Genomic DNA, 22,117 nt, shown 5'->3' with positions numbered 1-22,117 from the left:
CCTTTTTGTATGAATTAGGTTTATATGAATTTTCCTGACAGGTGTATAGTGATTAGGGTTCCCTGTCTTCATTGCAGTAGTACAGGTTTTTAGTTCTTCTACGGCTCTTTGTTTGTTCACGTTAAATATTGAGGTGATAAAACTTTTTTCTTGTGTTTTTTGTTCTGTTTTAATGTTGAGATTCCGTCGCATTACAGTGTGTCGTCAATATGTTGCAACGTTCCTTCGAGTTTCCAAAATATGACAGCATATGTTTAAGGATATTGAAGTCGGTTTTCAAAATGTTAGACCAAGTTTTAAAGCGTTTACATAGACTTTCCGAATGCTTCAGGATTTTCCAATACATCGCAGTTAAGTTTGAAAAATATTGTGATGGCTTTGGAATAGGGACTTTTAGTTTGCGAAATAGTGCTCCAAGTTTGCTATTATTTCACAGTCGCATCAACTTCTCGAAATCAATAGGCGTGCCGGGACAGCCTTCCACCCTCCCCCCCTCCAACCTCTCTTTCTCCACCCTCCACTCTCCCTCCTTCCCTCCCTCTACCCTCTCTCTCCACCCTCCACTCTCCCTCCTTCCCTCCCTCTACCCTCTCTCTCCATCCTCCACTCTCCCTCCTTCCCTCCCTCTACCCTCTCTCTCCATCCTCCACTCTCCCTCCGTCCCTCCCTCTACCCTCTCTCTCCATCCTCCCCTCTACCTCCTTCCCTCCCTCTACCCTCGCTCTCCACCCTCCACTCTCCCTCCTTCCCTCCCTCCACCCTCTCCCTCTCCACCCTCCCTACTTCCTTCCCTCCTTCCCTCCCTCCTCCTTCCTCTCCACCCTCTCCCTCCACTCTCCCTCCTTCCCTCCTTCCACCCTCTCCCTCTCTCTCCACCCTCCACTTTCCCTCCTTCCCTTCCTCTACCCTCTCTCTCTCCACCCTCCACTCTCCCTTCTTCCCTCCCTCCACCCTCTCCCACTCCACCTTCCACTCTCCACCTTCCACTCTCCCTCCTTACTTCCCTCCCTCCCGAACACTCGATTACGGCCATTACACTCTCCGCCTCCTTCCCTGCACCCTTCACTACACTCAAGGACTCTTACACCTCACTCCTCCTCGGTCCTTCACCTCCTTGCATTCCCTTCGCGACACCTTCATCTACACTCCTTCACACCCACCTCCATCCATTTCCTTTTTAGTATTTTTACCCATAACCCTAAACATCCAACTCTACCCTTCACCTCTTCCACCCCTTTTTATACTCACCTCTACCCTCCTTCACACCCACCTCTGCCTTTTCCTAAGCTACTCCGACTTTCCACTATACCTTTCACCTCCTCCACTCGCCTTCCCTTCCACCTCCACCCTCCTTCACTCCCACCTCCATCTTCTCACATCGAAACAGCTCTCCACTTCCCCTCACCTTTTCTACATTCCTTCACACCCACCTGCACCTCACATACACTGTAAAAATTTAAAGGTATAAAAAGGGTATAAAAAGGGTATGTTAAGTGTCTAAAATAATGCACCCTTTTGGGGTATAAAAACCTCTGATATGCCTTTTACAGTATACTCTTGCCAAGGGTACAACGTATGCTTCCTATACCCTTATCATTATACACTTCACTTCCTCCACCCTCCTTCACACGCAAGTCTGCTTTCCTCCACCCTCCTTCACACTTGCCTCCACATTCCCTACGCCGCTACATCTCTAAACTCCCCTACACCTCCTCCACTTCACGCTCCACTACACTCCCTCACACTTCATTTCTTGCCCCCTCAACCCTCCGCCACACCTCAATACACCCTCCTCCTCCTTCTTTTGCTTCATTCCAATACACTTGACGACCCGCCGCTTCCTCCTCAACATCACTAGGTACACTTCACCCGGTAGCAGCGACGGGCCAAATTTGTGGCTTTACCGTGTAGCAGCGACGGGCCAAATTTGTGCCATGATATAAACACCCCAAAATAAATTATACATAAACTGATCACAAATGCGTTGATATATATTATGAAATGGTTTGCGTGTGTGATGATTTTTTTCACATTTTTCTCGCTTAGAGGGGCCTTTAAGAACATGATCCCCTAAGCTACTGGGTTAAGTACACCTACGGTCCCACACACCCCACTTCTTTTCCTACGCGCCATTCGTCACACTTATTTACACTCTACATACTTACTTTCGTCTTTCCTATTCTTCACTGATGTTTTTTCTTCCTTTTACTCATTCTATTATTCGTTCCTACCTTCCCTCCCTCCTTCTTTCCCTTCTCATTTTTTTCTATATTTCTTTCCTTCATATCTCCTTTCTTTCCTTCCTTCCTTCCATCCTTCCTTCCTTCTTTTCTCCTTTCCTTCTTTTCTTCCATTTTTTCCTTTTTCCCTCTTTGTTGTCTTTGTTTCTTCCTGGATTTTTCTTTCCTTACTTTTTTCCTTCCTATTTTTCCTTCCTTCCTATTTTTCCTTCCTTCCATTTTCCTTCCTTCCCTCTTTCCATTTTTATTTCCTTAATCCCTTTATTTTCCTTCCTTCCATTTAACTTCCCTTCCTTTCTTCCTTTCCTTTCCTTTCCTTTAAAACCTTACATCAATCTCCATCCATCCATCATTCATCCACTCACTCTTAATGTCTCCCTTATATATACTCTTTCTCTCTCCCGTCTTCCCTCCCTCCCTCCCCCTTTCCTCCCTCTTCCTCTCTCTAACTCTCTCTCCCTCGCTCATTGACATTCAGAAATAACAAACATTATTCCACAATCTGTCTCCACACACACTTACATTACAGCTTAGGGAGGGAGGGAGGAAGGGAAGGAAAAAAAAAGGAGAGAGAGAGAGAGAGAGAGGTAGTGTTATTAATTCATTTAACTTTTCAACTCTAATTGCTGATATTATTCTGATTTTCTCTCTCTCTCTCTCTCTCTCTCTCTCTCTCTCTCTCTCTCTCTCTCTCTCTCTCTCTCTCAAGGAGGAAGGAATAGGTATAAGGAGGAAGGAATGGAGGGACAGAGAGAGGTAGGGAAGAAAGGGAGGAGGGAGGAAAGAGAAGAGAAGGGAGGGAGAGAAAAGAAATAGAAATGAACGAAAGGGAAGAGAAGAAATTGTGGGGGGGGGGTGAGAGAGGAATGAACAGAATGAGGGAGGGAGAAAGGAACGAAAGAGAAGGGAAGAAAAAGTAAGGGAAGAAAGAAAGGAATGAAGGAGAGATGGAGGGAAAGAAAAGGAGAGGGCAAAAACAATGGAATAACGAATAGGGGAGCAAAAGAAAAGAAGGAAAGGTGGATGGGACGGAAGGAATGAAGGATGGAGGGAGAGAGTGAGGGAAGGAGAAAAGGAAAGGAAAAAGAAAGAGAATCAAAGAAGGTAGGGAGAGAAGCAAGGAGGGAGGGAGGGATGGAGGGAAGAAGGGAGGGAGGGAGGAAGGAAGGACAGGCTGCTCCATTTTGCGTGTTGAGAGGGAAGGTTAAGCGGATTACGACTGTCACGTGTTTTCTTAAGTTCCCCCTCCTGTGTGTGTGTGACTTTACGTTTTCTGTTTGTTTCTTTTCCTTTTTCCCTGCTAATGCTCTGTGTTTTGGGGTGTTGAGAGAGAGAGAGAGAGAGAGAGAGAGAGAGAGAGAGAGAGAGAGAGAGAGAGTATATAGCTGCTCCCGGCGTTCAGTATTCCTATTTGAGGGAAAGAAAGAAAGAAAGAATAGAAGGAAGGAAGGAAGGAAAGAAGGAAGGATATAAAGGAAGAAAGAAAAAAGATATTATTAAACGCTAAAGAAAAAAGTAGGAGACAGGATTAACGGAGAGACGGAGGAAAGAGAAGGGAAGGGAGGAAGGGAGGGACCAAAGAGAAGGAGAGAGAGTAGGAGGAAGAGAGAAAAAGAACGAAAAGGAAGGGAAGAAAAGAAGACAGAGAGGATAAAGGAAAGGAATGAATGAAGACAGAAGCGAGGGAAAGAAAAAGGGAGCAGAGAAAAGCGAGAAAAGAGGGAAAAGGGAAAGGAAAGAAAAGAAGGGAAGGAGGATTTGACGGCAGGAGGGAGGGCGGGAGGAAAGCGAGGGAGGAAAGAAGGAATTTCAGCGTTTTGATTGAAGCGACATTTCGTTGGTCCAAAGTTGTGTCGTTTGTTCCCGGACTTCCTTACTATATTTTTCTAGTTTCTCTTTCCTTGTTTATTTCTGCATTATTTTCCTCCTTCCTCTTTCGTTCCTTATTTCCTTTATCTTTCTTTCCTACCCTCTCATTTCCCTTCTCCTTGCATCCTTTCCTCCATCCCCCCGCTCCCTTTTCGCTCTTTCCCTTCTTTCCCTCAATCTCTTCCCTTTTCTTTCCTCATGTATTTTACTGTATTGTTTTCCTTCTTCGTTTGTCCTTCTGTGTTTCCTTAATCCTTCTTTCCCTTCTCTCGCATTTTCCCCCTCTCTCTTTTTTAATCCCTCTGGTCTTCATTTCTTCCTTTCATCCCTCTCTCCCGTCATTCCTTATTTTCTTTTCCTTTTTATTCTTCCCTACCCTCTCATTTCCCCTCTCCCTCTTTCTTTCCATCCTTTCCTCCATCCCCCCTCCCTTCTTTTTCTTCCTTTTCTTTTCGCTCTTTCCCTTCTTTCCCTCAATCTCTTCCCTTTCTTTCCTCATGTATTTTACTGTATTATTTTCCTTCTTCGTTTGTCGTTCCGTGTTTCCTTAATCCTTCTTTCCCTTCTCTCGCATTTTCCTCCTCTCTTTCTTTTCTTCCCTCTGGTCTTCATTTCTTCCTTTCATCCCTCTCTCCCTTCATCCCTTCTTTTTCTTCTCCTTTTCATTCTTCAGTTTTTTCTCTCCCGCCTTCTTTTCCCTCCTCTTTCTTCCCTCCCTCCCCTTCTCTTTCCCGTGTCATCCTACTTCTGTTTCTCTCTGGCACTTTACAATGTTTTCCCAGCATATTCTTTTTCTTTCTCTCAAACAGGATTCTGGAAAGCGAGCGGAAGTGACAAAGTGCTCTTGTGGGGTTGAAGTTAGTTTCTTCCAATACCCCGCACTCGGAAATTTGTTATCCATAAGTATGTGAGGCGTGTGGAGGAGAAGGGAAGTAACGGACAAAGCCATTTTTCACCAAGAACAAGATGGAAGTTGCAGGGAAAAAACGACCCATATATTCAATGTCTTCAATGTCACTTTTCCCTCGCAACTTATATCTTGTTCTTCCTGGGATGTGTAGCCTGTCTTCCCCAGTGCAATCTAGGAAAAATAATGGCTTTGTTCCTTACTCCCCTTCTCCTTCGGATGGCTCATATATTCAGAATCTATTTTGAAACTAATTTAGAGGCGATCGCAACCACTTCATTGCTCCCCCACCTCACAATCGCGGATGAGGGCAGAATCTTTCACTAGATCTAACTCAAGTATTGCAGTTTCTTAGTTTCTTGCGTCGAATGATTAACTGTTTTCGTGAGAGAATGGTAAAAGTTGGAGATATATGGTATAGCTGCGCATGGCCTTGGTGGTCATCTCCGTCGCATTTGCCATGACCCACCCCATAATTTCCATTAGTCTACTGCACGTCATATTGGCTCAGTCAGTCTTAGGAAAGTTAAAATCCCTTTTAATTTTAGCATTTATAATATGGACTTTCTTTATGTGCTGCCTGTAGCGCCGGTAGGCTTTCTTTAGGGGCTTCTTGGACGGCCCCGCCCCGTTAGTGGCGCACGCAAATTTAATTTATAGTGGCTGCCATGATTATGACTCTTGCTTGGCCCATGCTGCCCCCCGGTGCTCCTCTTGACCGAAGTCGCTGAAATTAAGGTTGATTGAAGATCTGGCAGCATGTGGGTAATCTTCCGCTGCTCGACGATGGTTTGAAAAATCCGTGTTTCGGTGGGACTGGAACCTGACGCTAGGTCCTCGGGCTCACCACGCTGACCACTCGGCCACCGCCGCCCGAAAGGGTGGAGTGTATCTCTCCGTATTTCGTTTAGGGCAGTATCGTCGGTTACCTGTTTTTTTTTTTTACGAGTAAAGGAAGCCGCCCAAGGGCAATAACAAATAAAAACAAAAAGCCCGCCAGCACTGTCCAGGAAAAGAAAGTAGAGATGGGTGGTAAAAAGAGAGATCGATTACGGAGGATTGTTTTAGGAGCTGTACACACTTTCAATTGTAAGCTTTTTCTTCTTTGTATCATTGGCTATTGTATTTCCCGGCGTCTTCCTTGTTACTCTATTAAGGCGTATAGTGACAAAGGAGAAGGAGGAGGAGGAGGAGGAGGAGGAGGAATTTGCAGGAAGAAGAGAGAGTGTGGGAGGGAGGGGAAGGAACGAGTGGGCAAGGAAGGGAGAGAGGGAGACAGGGACACGGAGGAAGGGAGTCTAGTTAGCATACATATTAAAACTATCGACACGAGAGAGAGAGAGAGAGAGAGTATTGCAAGCGACACAGGGTATAGATCGAGAGAGAAAGCATAGAAAGAAAAATAGGGAGTGAGAACTTGAAAGGGAGAGAAAGGAGAGGAAGGGAGAGTGTGACTGCAGTGTGAGTGTAATACAACGAGGGAGAGTGGGAAGGTAATGGACTGTGAGAGACTTACGAGGAGAGAGAGAGAGAGATTCCACCGAAGACACCCACACTTTTTCAGCATCGTTCTGTACTGTATAAAATCAATGTTACAGGAAAGAGAGAGAGAGAGAGAGAGAGACGAAGTAGTAGGAGCCACGGAAAAAGCCTTGGACAGTTATTAAGGTTTGGTTCTCAGTCAGCCTGCCAAACACACACACACACACACACACACACACACACACACACACACACACACACACACCTTACACCTATCCATCATTGCCACTGACACCCTAAACACTGGTCGACCCTGTGATTAATTGGCACCCCAGGGAGGAAGGGAGGGAGGCAGGGAGGGAGGGAGGGAGAGAGGGAAGGAGGGAAAGATAGGGGAAGAAGGAGGGAGTGAGCGAGGGAGGGAAGAGTAGGAAACAGATGGCTCTTACGGGAAGCTTATTTTCTTATCCTCTCTCTCTCTCTCTCTCTCTCTCTCTCTCTCTCTCTCTCTCGCGCTCTCTCTCTCTCTCTCTCTCTCTCTCTCTCTCTCTCTCTCTCTCTCTCTCTCTCTCTCTCTCTCTCCTCTCCTCCTTTCTTCTCCCTCCTGTACTTTTCCTTCCTTCCTCCTCCCCTTTTTCCTCCTCCCCATCCTCCTCCTCCTCCTCCTCCGTTTTCTCCTCTTTCACCCACCTATTTTTTGGCCTTTCTTGTCCTCTTCCTCCTCCTCCTCCTCCTCCTCCTCGTCCCATTTTTCACATATTACAACATGAGTCATCACATTTTATTCTCTCTCTCTCTCTCTCTCTCTCTCTCTCTCTCTCTCTCTCTCTCTCTCTCAAGAAAGCATTGTAGGCGATTTTCTGCTTCGAAGGAAGTTTTGTTTTCTGCTTTTTTGTTTGTTTGTTTGTTTGTTTGTTTCACGTCTCTCAGCGCGATGACTGCTGACGAAACGTGGTGCTCCTCCCTCCTATTGTCATTGTTGTTGTTGTTGTTGTTGTTGTTGTTGTTGTTGTTGTTGTTGTTGAAGGAGGAGGAAGGGCTGCTGCTGTTGATTTTTGCCGTATTTTTTGTTTTGTATTTGTTGTTGTTTTTGGTGGTGGTGGTGATGGTGATGGTAATGTTATTGTTGTTGTTGTTGTTGTTGTTGTTTTGATATTGCGGATGGTAATTTCTATCATTCTCTTCTTTGCCTCTCCTGTCCTCATCATACCCTTACGAGAGAGAGAGAGAGAGAGAGAGAGAGAGCCGCGGTAGCCCGGTTACATAATAGAGCCAATCCATTCCTTTACCACCCACCCTCCTCCCCACACCCCTGCTCCTTCACTTACCTACTTCATTACTTCGCTGCACTGTGTACCTTCCGCCTCGACACTCCTTCCTACTCACTCTTGGGCGGCCTGTGTATCACCTGTGTCACGTGTATTCTCTGTGTGACCTGAGCGTTATTTTGGGGGGTGAAGGAGACAAAACCAAGAAGCTATAAAACACGTACGCACAAATAAATAGAAATGGACAGATAGATAAGTAGAAAGGAGTAAATAGATAAGTACCCAATCAGATTTATAAATGTTGGGAATTTGAAAAAAAAGTAGTAGTAATAATAATAATAATAAGAAGAAGAAGAAATTGATCTCTCTTTTTGCATCTTGTTCTGTTTCTGTTATTGGAGCAGCGCCTAGCGGGCTTTTTTGTTGACTTTTATTTTGTGCCCTTGAGCTGTCTCCCTTGCTCTTAAAAAAAGTAATGATAAGTAATAGGAAGGGGAGCCAGCACACCATTTCATTTAATTTCATATGATACTTACCTGTTCAGAAATCCTTATTACCTGTGCTATATATCCTCGTTATGTTGTTGTTGTTGCTGTTAATAAGTGATCTTCGCCTTGTTATTTTGTTATCTTTATTATCTGATGATGTAACAGTGATATCGTCTTGTTTTCTTGACCTATTCAGTTTAGTTTCCCACCTCTGTTAGTTAACCCCCGTATTGTTGTTTCTGTTAGTTACAGTTATCTTCACTAGTTTTTGTTATTTTTTTCCTTTGGTTATATTTGGTTTAGTTTTGTTTTCTTTTATATCGTTTTGGTGATGTGATTGTGATGTTTTATGATACGCGTACACATGTTCAGGTATCTTGATTGCTTGTTATAGTTACTCCCAGCAGGCTATTCAGTGTTATTGGCTTACCTTTTGTTTGGTTAATTTGTTATTTTCTTACTTCTCTTCTTATGTCATTGTGATTTTTCTCAGTTTGTTTACCAGCTTATTTACCTTTTACCTTTTTGTTTACCTTTGTTTACCTTTCCTACCTGTGTTAGTCATCTTCGTTTCCTTTATTAGTTTTGTTTTGTTACCGAGTCATCTTTGTTTTGATATTTTGTTTTCTTTTAGGTGATGCAATTGATTTTTTTTTTAGTTGTTGCTTCCGTGTGTGTGTGTGTGTGTGTGTGTGTGTGTGTGTGTGTGTTGGCTCGTCTCACACGGCGGCGTTAATAACAAGATGGCGCACACTACAATGGCGGGGCCGCGGGCTACTGCCAAACAAAGACTCTCTCTCTCTCTCTCTCTCTCTCTCCCTCTCTCTCTCTCTCTTGCTGGTTCGTTCGCTCTACTTTTTAATCTTCACAAACAAACAAACAACAACAATAGATTTTTAGAGGGTTTATTCTCGAGTGCTTTTGTTCTCTCTCTCTCTCTCTCTCTCTCTCTCTCTCTCTCTCTCTCTCTCTCTCTCTCTCTCTCTCTCTCTCTCTCTCTCTCTCTCTCGTACTAATTTCACTTTCTCTGGTGATTGATTAGTGACACCTTTCATTAATCATGCGAGAGAGAGAGAGAGAAGAAGAATCAGAACAGGATCCGGGACTAGCGAGGGCGGCTTTATCCTGGATCACGGTCAAGCAGTGGAGCGGAAGTACAATCTCTCTCTCTCTCTCTCTCTCTCTCTCTCTCTCTCTCTCTCTCTCTCTCTCTCTCTCTCTCTCTCTCTCTCTCTCTCTCTCTGCTTTATTTTTAGTATGATTTAAATAATACCTATCACAAAACACACACACACACACACACACACACACACACACACACACACACTCACACAAACGTTCTGTAGAATACACCGGAAGGCAATTATTTCCCTTTTATGTCCTCTAGCCCTTAATCTCACTCAAATTGTATCACACACACACACACACACACACACACACACACACACACACACACACACACACACACACACACACACACACACACATAACATCGATAGGCGAATACAGTACACATACACACACAAACGCACACAGAAAACATAGTACACACACACACACACATACACACACACACACGCAAGGAACAAAAGATGCCTGGATCCCCCTTGTCGTGGGTCGAAGGGGCGCTCGATCCCTTCATTCTTGTGCTCTTTATGCTTCACTTGTCATCTATAGTGGGGAGAGTGCGGGAGGGGCCGGGGAGAGCGGAGAAGGGTAAGGGGGTCCTGGGAGTGAGGGGGAGTAGGGTCTGGAAGAAGGGAATAGGTTCTGAGAGGTGAGGAGGAGGAGGAGGAGGAGGAGGAGGAGGAGGAGTGCCTGAAAGTGAGGTGAAGGGGAAAGGAAGATGGATAGGAAGAGAAGAAGCAGGAGTGGTAGCGTTGGGGGGAAGGAAGGAGAGAGGAAGGACAGGAAGGAATAGGATGAGACAAGACGGAAGGAGGGATTAGGTGAGAGAGAGAGAGAGAGAGAGAAACAAGTGGGGTGCAGGATGATTCGGGGTCAGAGAGGGATACAGGAGAAGGAGGAGGGAGAGAAATGACTGGGAAGGGGAGGGAGAAGGCAAGACAGGAGAGGAATAGTGTAAGGCAGGATAGAAGGAGGAATTAGTTAAGGGAGAGAGAGGGAGAGAGAGGGACAGGTTGGGTGCGGGGGTGTGGGGAGGCAGGGAGGGATACAAGGGAGGGGAGGGAGACAAACATGGAGGTAAGGGAGGGGAATGGGAGGAGGGAAAAATGGAGTGAAGGGAGAGGGAAGAGAGGGGGAAGGGAAGGGAGGGAGATAGTGTGGCCTTGGGAGAGACAGACAGGGAGTGAAGGGATGGGGAAGGGAGGGAGAAGGGATGAGGAAGGGAGGTGAAGTAAAGGGAGACAAGGAGTGAAGGGAGAGGGAAAAGAAGGGGAAGAGAGGAATATAGGGGAAGAAAAGGGAGGGAGATCGAGTGGCCTTGGGAGAGACAGACAGGGAGTGAAGGGAGGGAGAAGGGATGAGGAAGGGAGGTGAAGTGAAGGGAGACAGGGAGGGAAGAGAGGGGGAAGGGATGAATATAGTGGAAGGGAAGGGAGATAGAGTGGCCTTTTGAGAGACAGACAGGGAGTGAAGGGAGGGAGAAGGGATGAGGAAGGGAGACAGGGAGTGAAGGGAGAGGGAAGGAAGGAATATAGGGGAAGGGAAGGGAGGGAGATAGAGTGGCCTTGGGAGAGACAGACAGGGAGTGAAGGGAGGGAGAAGGGATGAGGAAGGGAGGTGAAGTAAAGGGAGACGGGGAGTGAAGGGAGATGGAAAAAAGGGAGAATATAGAAGAAGAGAGAGGGAAGAGAGGGAGAATGGAGGAGGAGAGAGAGGGAAGAGAGGGAGAAGGGAGGAAAAAGCAGTGGGGAAGAGAGAGGGAAGAGAGGGAGAAGGGAGAGGAATGGCAGAGAGGGAGGGAGGGTGAAGAGAGAGAGGGAGGAACAGAGAGCTTGGGTGAAAACATTATGGATTGAAAATTGAAAACGAAATAGTCTTACCCAGTGTGCGTGGCGAGAGGGAGGGAGAGAGCGTGGGAGGGAGGAAGGGAGGGAGAGAAGAGATGAAAGGGGAGGGAGAGGGTGAGGGAGGGAGGCAGGAAAGGGATATGAAAAGGGTGAAGTATTGAATGATTGATGGAGAAATTCACTTACTGGGGCGTGCTGGTAAAAATAGTTGTGGCAAAATGATAAGTAGTAGTAGTAGTAGTAGTAGTAGTAGTAGGAAGGATGGTAACAATAACAGTAAGACAGAATAATTAGAACGAGAACAAGAATAGTAATAATAATAAAATAATAATAAAATAATAAATAAAAGTGACTCATAAAACTGTCCTAAACGTTTATTTATCTGTATTCTTTGTCTGGTGGGAATTAATGGAGGGAGGGAAGGGGGAGAGAGGAGGGAAAGGTGGGGGGGGGCCTGGCATGTTTCCTATTAATCTGTTCTTTTATTACCTCCTTCTGGATACAGTATAATTATTATTACCCCTCTTCCTCCTCTTCGTCTTCTTCTTCTTTTTCTTCTTTTCTTCTTCTTCTCCTTCTTCTTCTTCTTTTTATTTTTATGTTCTTCTTCTTCTTCTTCTTCTTCTTCTTCTTCTTCTTCTTCCTCTTCCTCTTCTTCTTCTTTCTCTTCTTCCTCTTCTTCTCCTTCTCTTCTTCCTCTTCTTCTCCTTCTCCTTCTTTGTTTTTATCCATCTATTTATTCACCTATAATTATGTCCTTTTACCTCTTTATCTATTTCTTTATATACTTGTAAGCGCTGCGAGGTAAGACATTTCAAGCCGGCACGAACATTAAGAAGACAAAAGGCGAGATGAGTGTCCCCTTTTTTGCCTTCCTTCCCTCCACTCGGCGATCTTCAGGCCACAAAGGATCCCGGCGCCTCCACCCACGCCTCCCTTTGTGGCCGCGTTGACTCTGGAAACCTACGATGCTCCTTTGTTTTCAGCGGAGGAATGAGGAGGAGGAGGAGGAAGAGCGGAAAGAGGAGGAGGAAGTTGGGTGGTGGTGGTGATGATTCTTATAATTATCACTACTTTTTAATTTTTTTTCTTATTTTTGCTTTTTTTCGTTCTTCTCTTTGTTCTTGTTTTTCTGCCTCCTCTTCGTCTCCTTTTCCTCTTTCTCCAGCTTCGCCATTTTCTCCTCTTCTGTTCCTCCTTAATTAATTCATTGTTCTCCTCCCATTCCCAGTCATTTCCTCCTCCTCCTCCTTCTCCTCTTCCCCCTTTTCCTCATTTTCATCCTCATCTTCCTCCTCCTGCTTCTCCTCCTGTTCTTCCTCATTCACCTTCTCTCCCCTTTTCTGCTTCCCTTTACTATTACTACAACTCTTTCATCCCTCGCAATATCCTTTTCTTTTTTTACTTAGGAGTGGGGTTTAATATTCTCCGTTTTCCTTTGCCGGCTTCATGGGTGGATATGTATCGTTTCTTTTTTCCCACGCCATAAAAGAATAGTATCCCTCTTATGATCGTCTATTATCCAAACGACTCTGCAGTAGACTATATCAGAAGAAATCAAACTCTACCTCCCTCCCACTCCTGCTTTTATTCCTCGTTATCCCACCTTTCCCCTCTTCCTTTTTATCCAGTTATTAATACAACTCCCACAATTACCTTCCTCCTCCTCTCCCTCATGTTTCTCCTTTTCTAACTCCTCCACCTCCTCCTCCTTTTCCCACCTTCTTCCTCCTTTTCTCAAACCTAACCTAACATAACCTCCTCCTCTTCCTCAGGTTCCTTCTCCTTTTCCATCTCCTCCTCCTCCTCTCTCTCTTTCTTCTGCTATCTTTATGACTACCTCTTCTACTATAACTACCTCCTCTTCTTCCTCCTCCTCCTCCTCCTCGCCTCCTCCTCCTCCTCTTCCTCCTTCACTTCCTCCTCCTCCCCAGCCTCTTTTCACCTTCGAGTACAAAAATATTTTCGTATCATCTCAAACCTTTTCACGCGGGGCTCGATTCCATTCCCTTGTGCTCTTGACTCTATTCTTCTTCCTCCTCGTACCCCCTCACCCCAATCTCTCTCTTTCCTTGCAGACTAATTAAAGCGTTTATAGTCGTGTCTGTTATCCCGCCGTTTATAGGTGTCGTTTTCCCGCTGCTCTTTTGTTTCCTGCCATCGACCGCAAGGGGGATTGAACCCTCCGTGCGCTTTTTCCTCCTCCTCCTCGTCCTCGTGTGAAAAAAAAGGATCTATAAGGGTTTTGAAGACTCTATTCCGTTGGGTGATTCTCTCTCTCGCTCTTGCATTCGTTCTCGTCGTTATCTCTCGTTCTCGGCGTTCTCAATCTCAAGAACACAAGAACACAACAACGTAAGGAGTCTGCAAGAGATCGGTTGGTCTATACAAGGCAGCTCCTGTAAGCCTAACCTCACCTTCCTTGCTATACATGAATGTAGCCATGCCTCTTCTTGAATGTATATTGTGGAGTTGGCGCTCACAACATAACTGCCAAGCCTGATTCACTCCTCCACGACTCTACTGGCAAATAATTTCCTGCCTATATCTTAGTTGAATAGGAACTTATCTAGCTTATACCCATTGCTACGTGTCCTGCCCGGCTCTTTTACAACCAAAACCCTATTAACATCCCCCTCATTAAAACCCTTCATCCATTTATAAACTTCTCGTAACCTTTGCCTTTCCTGAGAATGAAGACATAAATGCTTAAGTCTGTCCTCATACGGCATTTTCCTCATCTATTCTAACATCTTGATTCTAACATTCTAACATCTTGATTCTAATTTCTAACATCTTGATATCCATTATATAGTAGGGTGACCAAAACTGAACCGAAAGATGGAGAGCGAGGAAGAAAGAAAGGGAGAAATTGAAAGAAGGAAGGAGGAAAAAATATAAAGAAACAGGCGACTAAAGGGAAGGAAAGTATAATAAAAAAGAAATAAGGGAAGTGACAAAGAAAGAGGGAAACGGATGCTGCGCCGAAAGCCGTCGCGAGAGGATTTTTGGGGGCGGATGATGCTCCGTCGCGTTCCTGAAGCCCTCCGACTTTCCATCTCAGATCCGACAAACGCGGTGACCGGCGCCCTCACGCTGTTTATGATTGATTTAATAATCCCGTCTGGCAGTTTTAAGAAGCGAGTTCTTGCAAACCGCCCTCCTCGTCTCGGCGAGGCTGGGGAGCACCAGTGAGCCCTTGGTCTCGCTGGTGAGCGTCGCAGGTCTGGAGGGGCCCCGGTAGGGTGCCTTGTCTTCCCCGAGGCGTCCACGGAGGTGCCGGGGATCCCGAAGGTCCAGCGGGGGGAGGGGGGCGCAGAAGTGACAGCAAGATAGTTCTGACCTTCTAAGTAAGCCAGACGAGCCGAGACCGGCCCTTGGGTCACGGCACAACTGGTAATTTAGACGCGACCGTTTAATGGAACTGCTGAGCGGGGAAGAATAAATGTCCCTAGCAAGGCAGATTGTCAACAACTATGAAAATAACAAAACTACAAAAAAATCGAAAAATACTAAAAAGATCAAGGTCCTGTGTGTTGGTATGAGTGAGCTTCATTTGGGGAGAATGAGGTTGATCCAGATCAACGCACAACACCAAAGTTATGGCTGAGTCTCTTCTGGGGAGAAAAAGGCTCATCCTGACTAAAAAATATGAAATACAAGCACAATCCCTGACGACCCACGCGATATTGACCCCTGACGACCCCTGGACACTCTTAGGACATGACTGACAACCTGATGACGACCCACGCGATATTGACCCCTGACGACCCCTGGACACTCTTAGGACATGACTGACAACCCCATGACGACCCAAGCGATATTGACCCCTGACGACCCCTGGACACTCCTAGGACATGACTGACAACCCGATGACGACCCAAGCGATATTGACCCCTGACGACCCCTGGACACTCTAGGACATGACTGACAACCCGATGACGACCCAAGCGATATTGACCCCTGACGACCCCTGGACACTCTTAGGACATGACTGACAACCTGATGACGACCCAAGCGATGTTGACCCCTGACGACCCCTGGACACTCTTAGGACATGACTGACAACCCGATGACGACCCAAGCGATATTGACCCCTGACGACCCCTGGACACTCTTAGGACATGACTGACAACCTGATGACGACCCAAGCGATATTGACCCCTGACGACCCCTGGACACTCTTAGGACATGATTGACAACCCCATGACGACCCAAGCGATATTGACCCCCGACAGTTTCCTGACAACTCTCAGAACAATGCTTCATGACAATCGCTGGATGTTTCTCTATTCTCTCTTAGCACCAGAGAGAAGTCCAGCTTGCTTTCTTACTTACTGATTTTCTTACTTTCAACACCAAAATACATACACGCTATACATACACCCTATTGACATCCCCATTTAAAGACCTCGATTAGGCCTCCTCGTAACCTTCGCCTTTCTAGAGAGTGATGCAGTAGACATTGGTGAAAGGAGGAGGAGGAGAGGAGGAGGAGGAAGAATGACGATTGTTCTCTCTTGTTCTCAGTTCTCTCTCTCTCTCTCTCTCTCTCTCTCTCTCTCTCTCTCTCTCATAATGTTCTTGATGTTTGCTTGTTTTTGCTGTCGAGGGGAAGGTTTTTTCGCTTATACTTTTAATCATCGTGTTGTAGTATTTCTTTCTTTGTGTGTTCGTCCTTTCCTTTCACTCTGTCTACGTCTTTCTTTCCTTCCTTGTTATTTTTTTCTTTCATACGGTCTTTTTTTTTATTTTGGTTATTTCTTTTTCGTTATTTCTTTGTTTTTTTCTTTCTCTCAGACGCCCTTTCGTTATTTTTTTAATTTTATCTTTGTCAGACGCCTTTTACTTCATTCATTCTTTCTTTCATACACCTTTTCGTTCATTCTTTCTTTCTTATTTGTTTTCTTTCCCTCATTTTTATCGTCCTTCTTTCCTTCTTTCTTTCCTTTCATCGTTCTTTCTTCTTTTATATTTTTTGTCTAGCTATGTTTATTCACCTGTCGACATAATTCTTCCAGTCTTTCTTTCATATTTTCCTTTCCTTCTTGTGGACTAAAATGTGATGTAGGAAATGAAAGTAATTTGTGCACATAAGCTTGACAGATTTACGAGAAGCGAAAATAATAACGGAAGAAGGAGCAGAAGGCAAGGGTTAAGAGAGAGAGAGAGAGAGAGAGAGAGAGAGAGAGAGAGAGAGAGAGAGAGAGATCACTAACACAACAATTACTACTACTGTCATTACTACTACTACTACTACTACTACTACTACTACTACTACTACTACTACTACTACTACTACTACTACTACTACTACTACTACTACTACTACTACTACTACTACTTCTACTACTACCACCACTACCACTTACGACTCACCCTCACACTCACCCTCACTCCGCCACCACCACTACCCCCTACCACCACCACCACTACCCCCCCCCCACCTCCGTATTGGTGTCAGCAGCTGTCAATACCATAGATTTTAGACACCAACCAGAGCTCCCACAGCTGACGCCCCTCCCCCCCCTTCTCTCTCTCTCTCTCTCTCTCTCTCTCTCTCTCTCTCTCTCTCTCTCTCTCTCTCTCTCTCTCTCTCTCTCTCTCTCTCTCTCTCTCTCTCTCTCTCTCTCTCTCTCTCCGATTCTACAATAATCCATTCCTCTAGTTGTTGTTTTTTCCATCATATATTTTTTTCCTCTCTCCATTTTTTCCTCCTTTTCTCCCTTTTCCTTCCTTTTTTTCCTTATCTTTTTTTCTCTACATTCTTCTACTTCTATTGGTTCTACTCTCTCTCTCTCTCTCTCTCTCTCTCTCTCTCTCTCTCTCTCTCTCTCTCTCTCTCTCTCTCTCTCTCTCTCTCTCTCTCTCTCTCTCTCTCTCCTTGTATCCCTACTTTCTTTATCTCCCTTCCTCTTTCCCTTCATCCCTCTCTTTCCCTTCCCTTACTACCTTCTCCTTTTCTTCCTCTCTCTCTCTCTCTCTCTCTCTCTCTCTCTCTCTCTCTCTCTCTCTCTCTCTCTCTCTCTCTCTCTCTCTCTCTCTCTCTCTCTCTCTCTCTCTCTCTCTCTCTCTCTCTCTCTCTCTCTCTCTCTTTATCTCCCTCCCTCTTTCCTTTATCTCCCTTCCTCTTTCCCTTCCCTTACTACCTTCTCCTTCCTCTCTCTCTCTCTCTCTCTCTCTCTCTCTCTCTCTCTCTCTCTCTCTCTCTCTCTCTCTCTCTCTCTCTCTCTCTCTCTCTCTCTCTCTCTCTCTCTCTCTCTCTTCATTTACCATCCTTTCTATCCCCTCATCCCTACCTCTCTCTTCCTCTCTTTCCCTGTCCCCACCCGTCTCCCTTCCTCTCCCTCCTCTCCTTCCTCCTTTCCTTTCTCCTCCTGTCTCTTCCTCCTTCCCTTTCCCTCCCTCCCTCCCCTCCGTTCAATATGCCAACATTTACGTTCCTAGCGTGTTCGAGTGAGGTTGTTCTTGCATTCCTCTTTTATTAATTTGTGTGTGGGGGGGGTGGGAGGGGTTGGTTGTGAACGTGTTAGTGTGTGTATGTGTGTGTGTGTGTGTGTGTGTGATCGGAGAGGGAAAAAATATTCGTAATTCCTCCAGTCGGACCCTCTTATTTCCCTCCGTCTCCCTCCCTCCCTCCCTCCTCTCCCTCCCTTTCTCTCCCTCCCTCCCTTCCTCCTTCTCTCTCAAGGAAGCAATCACTTACCTCTGATTCCTGTAAAGAGGGGTCACTTGGCCCTTATTAGAGAGAGAGAGAGAGAGAGAGAGAGAGAGAGAGAGAGAGAGAGAGAGAGAGAGAGAGAGAGAGAGAGAGAGAGAGAGAGAGAGAGAGAGAGAGAGAGAGAGAGAGAGAGAGAGAGAGAACTTGGGAGGATGGAGGGAGATATCATATGCTTTCTTACTATTATTATTATTATTATTATTATTATTATTATTATTATTATTATTATTATTATTATTATTATTATTATTATTATTATTATTATTATTATTATTATTATTATTATCATTATTATTATTATTATTGCTATTATCATTGAGTTTTATGTATATAATTTTCGTGCCTGTCTGTATATTCGCGTATGAGAATGATAATCTATGTATATGTATGCATTTATATGTGTGTATGTATGTATGTATGAATGTATGTATTTATGTGTGTGTGTATGTACGTTCGTGTCTGTATCGGTGTTCGGGTAATTAGTCAAGCGTGTCCCCCACTCTCTCTCTCTCTCTCTCTCTCTCTCTCTCTCTCTCTCTCTCTCTCCTCCCCCCCGTAACGCTGATATGCAGATGACTCCTGTTTCTAATACACACAGGCAGCGCGTCAATACTGAGGACAGAATACTCAGACGCTTCCGCCTCCCACATCATGTATTTCCGAAGTCCGAATAGGAAGTTAATCGGGTTTTTATAACTTTCTTTTTTCACTTTCATGGTACAGAAGCTTTGTCATGCTTCCACCAGGCTCATAAAACTACCCAAGGAAAGGTCCGGAACTCCTTCTTTTTTTCTTCTTTTTTTTTACAACAGAGACAGCTCAAGGGCACAAAAAAAGGAAACAAAAAAAAAAAAAAGCCCGCTACTCGCTGCTCCTATACGAAAGCCTTATCAAATGTTTGTCCTTTGGGGCAGAAATGTTTAAGAATATGGCAAAAATAATGGCTGTTCTAAGTCTGGTCAATGATTCAGAGACGGATTGATGCTAACGAGAATATGCGATAGTGGACACTGGAGTTGTAGAATCTGTTAAGCAAAATAAATCATTATCCACCGTTGTGTATAGATATTTAGTTGTTGGGTTCGCTAGCACGCGCTGTGTGTGTGTGTGTGTGTGTGAGAGAGAGAGAGAGAGAGAGAGAGAGAGAGAGAGAGAGAGAGAGAGAGAGAGAGAGAGAGAGAGAGAGAGAGAGAGAGAGCGTGTTGGAATGAATATTGATACACCGATGTTACGTAATGTTATCTGCTTAATGACCCGCGCAAACACACACACACACACGCACACACACACACACACACACACACACACACACACACACACACACACACGCACACACCAATCTGCGTACACACAAAAACGTACACAATAGATCCGGAGAGTAATCTGTGTCGGACCAGACGAGACCGACACACACACACACACACACACACACACACACACACACACACACACACACACACACACACACACACACACACGTGTGCGCGCGGGCAATCAGAGGGTCAGGCTGGAATTTTCTGACCAACAACCAATCAAACACCAGGGTCTTGGGGGGGAGTAGGAGGAGGAGGGAGAAGGAGGAGGAGGAGGAGGAGGAGGACGAGAACGAAAAGAAGAAGAGGAAGAGAATCTGATCTTATTGTTGTTTCTGTTGTCGTTGTTGTTGTTGTTGTTGGTAGTAAGGGTAATGTAGGAGGCAGAAAAGTTAGTTGTAATAGTAGTAGTAGTAGTAGTAGTAGTAGTAGTAGTAGGAGGAGGAGGAGGAGGAGGTGTAACATGTATTGGTGGTGGTGGGTGTGAAAGTAGATAGAACAGAATCCATAAAAAGAGGAACAAGAATAGAAGGAAGAGATAGAAGGAAGAAAAAAAAGGAAGGATTCGTGGCATGTTGCGGTGGGCATGGTGTTGATAGCTGCTGTTGTTGATGGTGGTGGTGGTGGTGATGGTGGTGGTTGTGTGGGTGGTATACTCCATGAAGAGGAGGTGCTTGTGGCAGTAGATATGGTAATGGCGAAGGACTAGGAGGAAGGGAAGGAGGTGCTTGAAGTGGTCGTGGTGGTACATAATAAAGGAAGAAGAGGAGGAGGAGGAGGAGGAGGAGGAGGGCTATATAAGTGGTTGAGGTGCTAGTAAAGGCAATGGACCAGGAGGAGGAAGAGGAAGAGGAAGAGGAGGAGGTGCTTGAGATGATAGTGATGGTAATGGATGAGGAAGAAGAGGAGGCTGGGCGGTAATGGTGGTGGTCAAGGAGGAGGAGGAGGAGGAGGAGGAGGAGGAGGAGGAGATTGTGGTAATGTTTGTAGATAAGAAGACTAAGTATGAAGAAAGATGAATTACTAGAGAGAGAGAGAGAGAGAGAGAGAGAGAGAGAGAGAGAGAGGGCGCGGATGAGTGAAATAAGGAGGGATATACGGAGGAAGGATTGGAGGGGGTGATGGAAGGAAGAAGGAGGGAGGAAGGAAGGAAGGAAGGAAGGGCGGGAGGAAACGGAGGGAAAGAAGGGAGGAGGGGGAGGTAAGGGATTGGTGGAGGTAATGGAAACAAGGGGAAGGAAAGTAAGGAGAGGGAGGAAGGGAGGAAGGAAAGGGGGAGGGAGGAAGGGAGAAAGGAAGAATGGAAGTGAAGGAAAGGGAACAATAATTTAGTGTGAAGAGAGAGAGAGAGAGAGAGAGAGAGAGAGAGAGAGAGAGAGAGAGAGAGAGAGAGAGAGAGAGAGAGAGAGAGAGAGAGAGAGAGAGAGAGAGAGAGAGAGAGAGAGAATTGATAAGGAAGACACCTCTAATAAAGCTATCTCCCTCTCTCTCTCTCTCTCTCCCTCCTCGTCCCAAGGGAGAATTGGGAGAACTTGATAATGGATTTTTACACAAGCGAGAGAGAGAGAGAGAGAGAGAGAGAGAGAGAGAGAGAGAGAGAGAGAGAGAGAGAGAGAGAGAGAGAGAGAGAGAGAGAGAGAGAGAGAGAGAGAGCAGACTTCCTTTGGTATTTTAAATCAATAGTTGCCAATATTAATTAAACATTCCTTTCCCCTTTATTTTCTTCCCTCTCTTTCTATTACCCTTTTTTCCCCTCTCTCTCCCTTTTCATTCCCCCTTCCCTTTCCCTCCGACAAACATAAACAAACAAACAGACATACAAACAACAAAAGCGATAGATAGAGAGAAAGAGACAAAGAGAATGAGAAAGAGAGGGAGATTCAAGACATAAGAAGGGATGGAAGGAAGGAAGGGGAACAGGGAAGAAGGGAGGGAGAGAGAGAGGGAGAAAGGGAGGAAGAGGAGAGGGGAGAAGAGACAGAGGGGGAGAGAGATTCAAGACAGAAGGAGGGATGGAAGGAAGCGAAATAGGGAAGCTGGGAGGGATGGAGGGAGAGAGGGAGGGAGGGAGGGAGGGGAGGGAAAGGGGAGGAGGGGCGTCATCCCTCTTCCCTCCTCTAAAAAAAATCCCTTAATCTATCCGGAAGCTTGGGAAATCCTCTGGTCAGGGAGTGAAATATGGAGGGAGGGAAAAGGGCGAAGGGAGGCAAGGGAGGAAGGGAGGAAAGGGAGGGAAGGGGCACAGGGGACTACTTACTATCTCTATCAATTGGCCCGAGGAAGGGAGGAAAGGAGAGAGAGAGAGAGAGAGAGAGAGAGAGAGAGAGAGAGAGAGAGAGAGAGAGAGAGAGAGAGAGAGAGAGAGAGAGAGAGAATGAATGAATGAATGAATGAATGAATGAATGGAACCTTTTTTATGTTTACAAATGCAGTTATTATAAAGATAGAGAGAAACATAGAATTAAAGCTATATTAATGTCCTTCTTGTGTCGTTCCAGGCCACCCCCGCTTCATGAACCAGCTGTCGTGCGGTATCGAAGTGGTGTCCCTGGCGGGCGAATGGCTCACCGCCGCCGCCAACACCAACATGTTCACCTACGAGATCGCGCCGGTCTTCATCCTCATGGAGCAGGTGTGTGTGTGTGTGTGTGTGTGTGTGTGTGTGTGTGTGTGTTTACCTAGTTGTATTTACCTAGTTGTAGTTTTACTGGGCCTGGGCTTACGCTCGTGTGGTCCCGTCTCCATATCTGTATTTGTCCAGTTTTTCCTGTGTGTGTGTGTGTGTGTGTGTGTGTGTGTGTGTGTGTGTGTGTGTGTAATGAATTATAAGATTAGTCACCTCAACCAAACAACC

At 45.5% G+C, this 22,117-nt stretch overlaps 1 protein-coding gene across 1 annotated transcript in view; it reads left to right on the top strand.

Annotated features, from left to right (window-relative positions):
* Positions 1-22,117, top strand: part of LOC127008079 (glutamate decarboxylase-like) — a 136,425-nt gene that overhangs the window by 91,280 nt on the left and 23,028 nt on the right. The window contains exon 4 of the mRNA XM_050879633.1: positions 21,762-21,895. Coding sequence (XP_050735590.1) covers positions 21,762-21,895 — 134 coding nt within the window. The remainder of the gene's footprint in view (positions 1-21,761; positions 21,896-22,117) is intronic.

This window comes from Eriocheir sinensis, chromosome 37 (genome assembly GCF_024679095.1).
Source record: "Eriocheir sinensis breed Jianghai 21 chromosome 37, ASM2467909v1, whole genome shotgun sequence".
NCBI classification, from domain to species: Eukaryota; Metazoa; Arthropoda; class Malacostraca; order Decapoda; family Varunidae; genus Eriocheir; species Eriocheir sinensis.
This window is presented reverse-complemented; position numbering and strand designations above follow the sequence as displayed.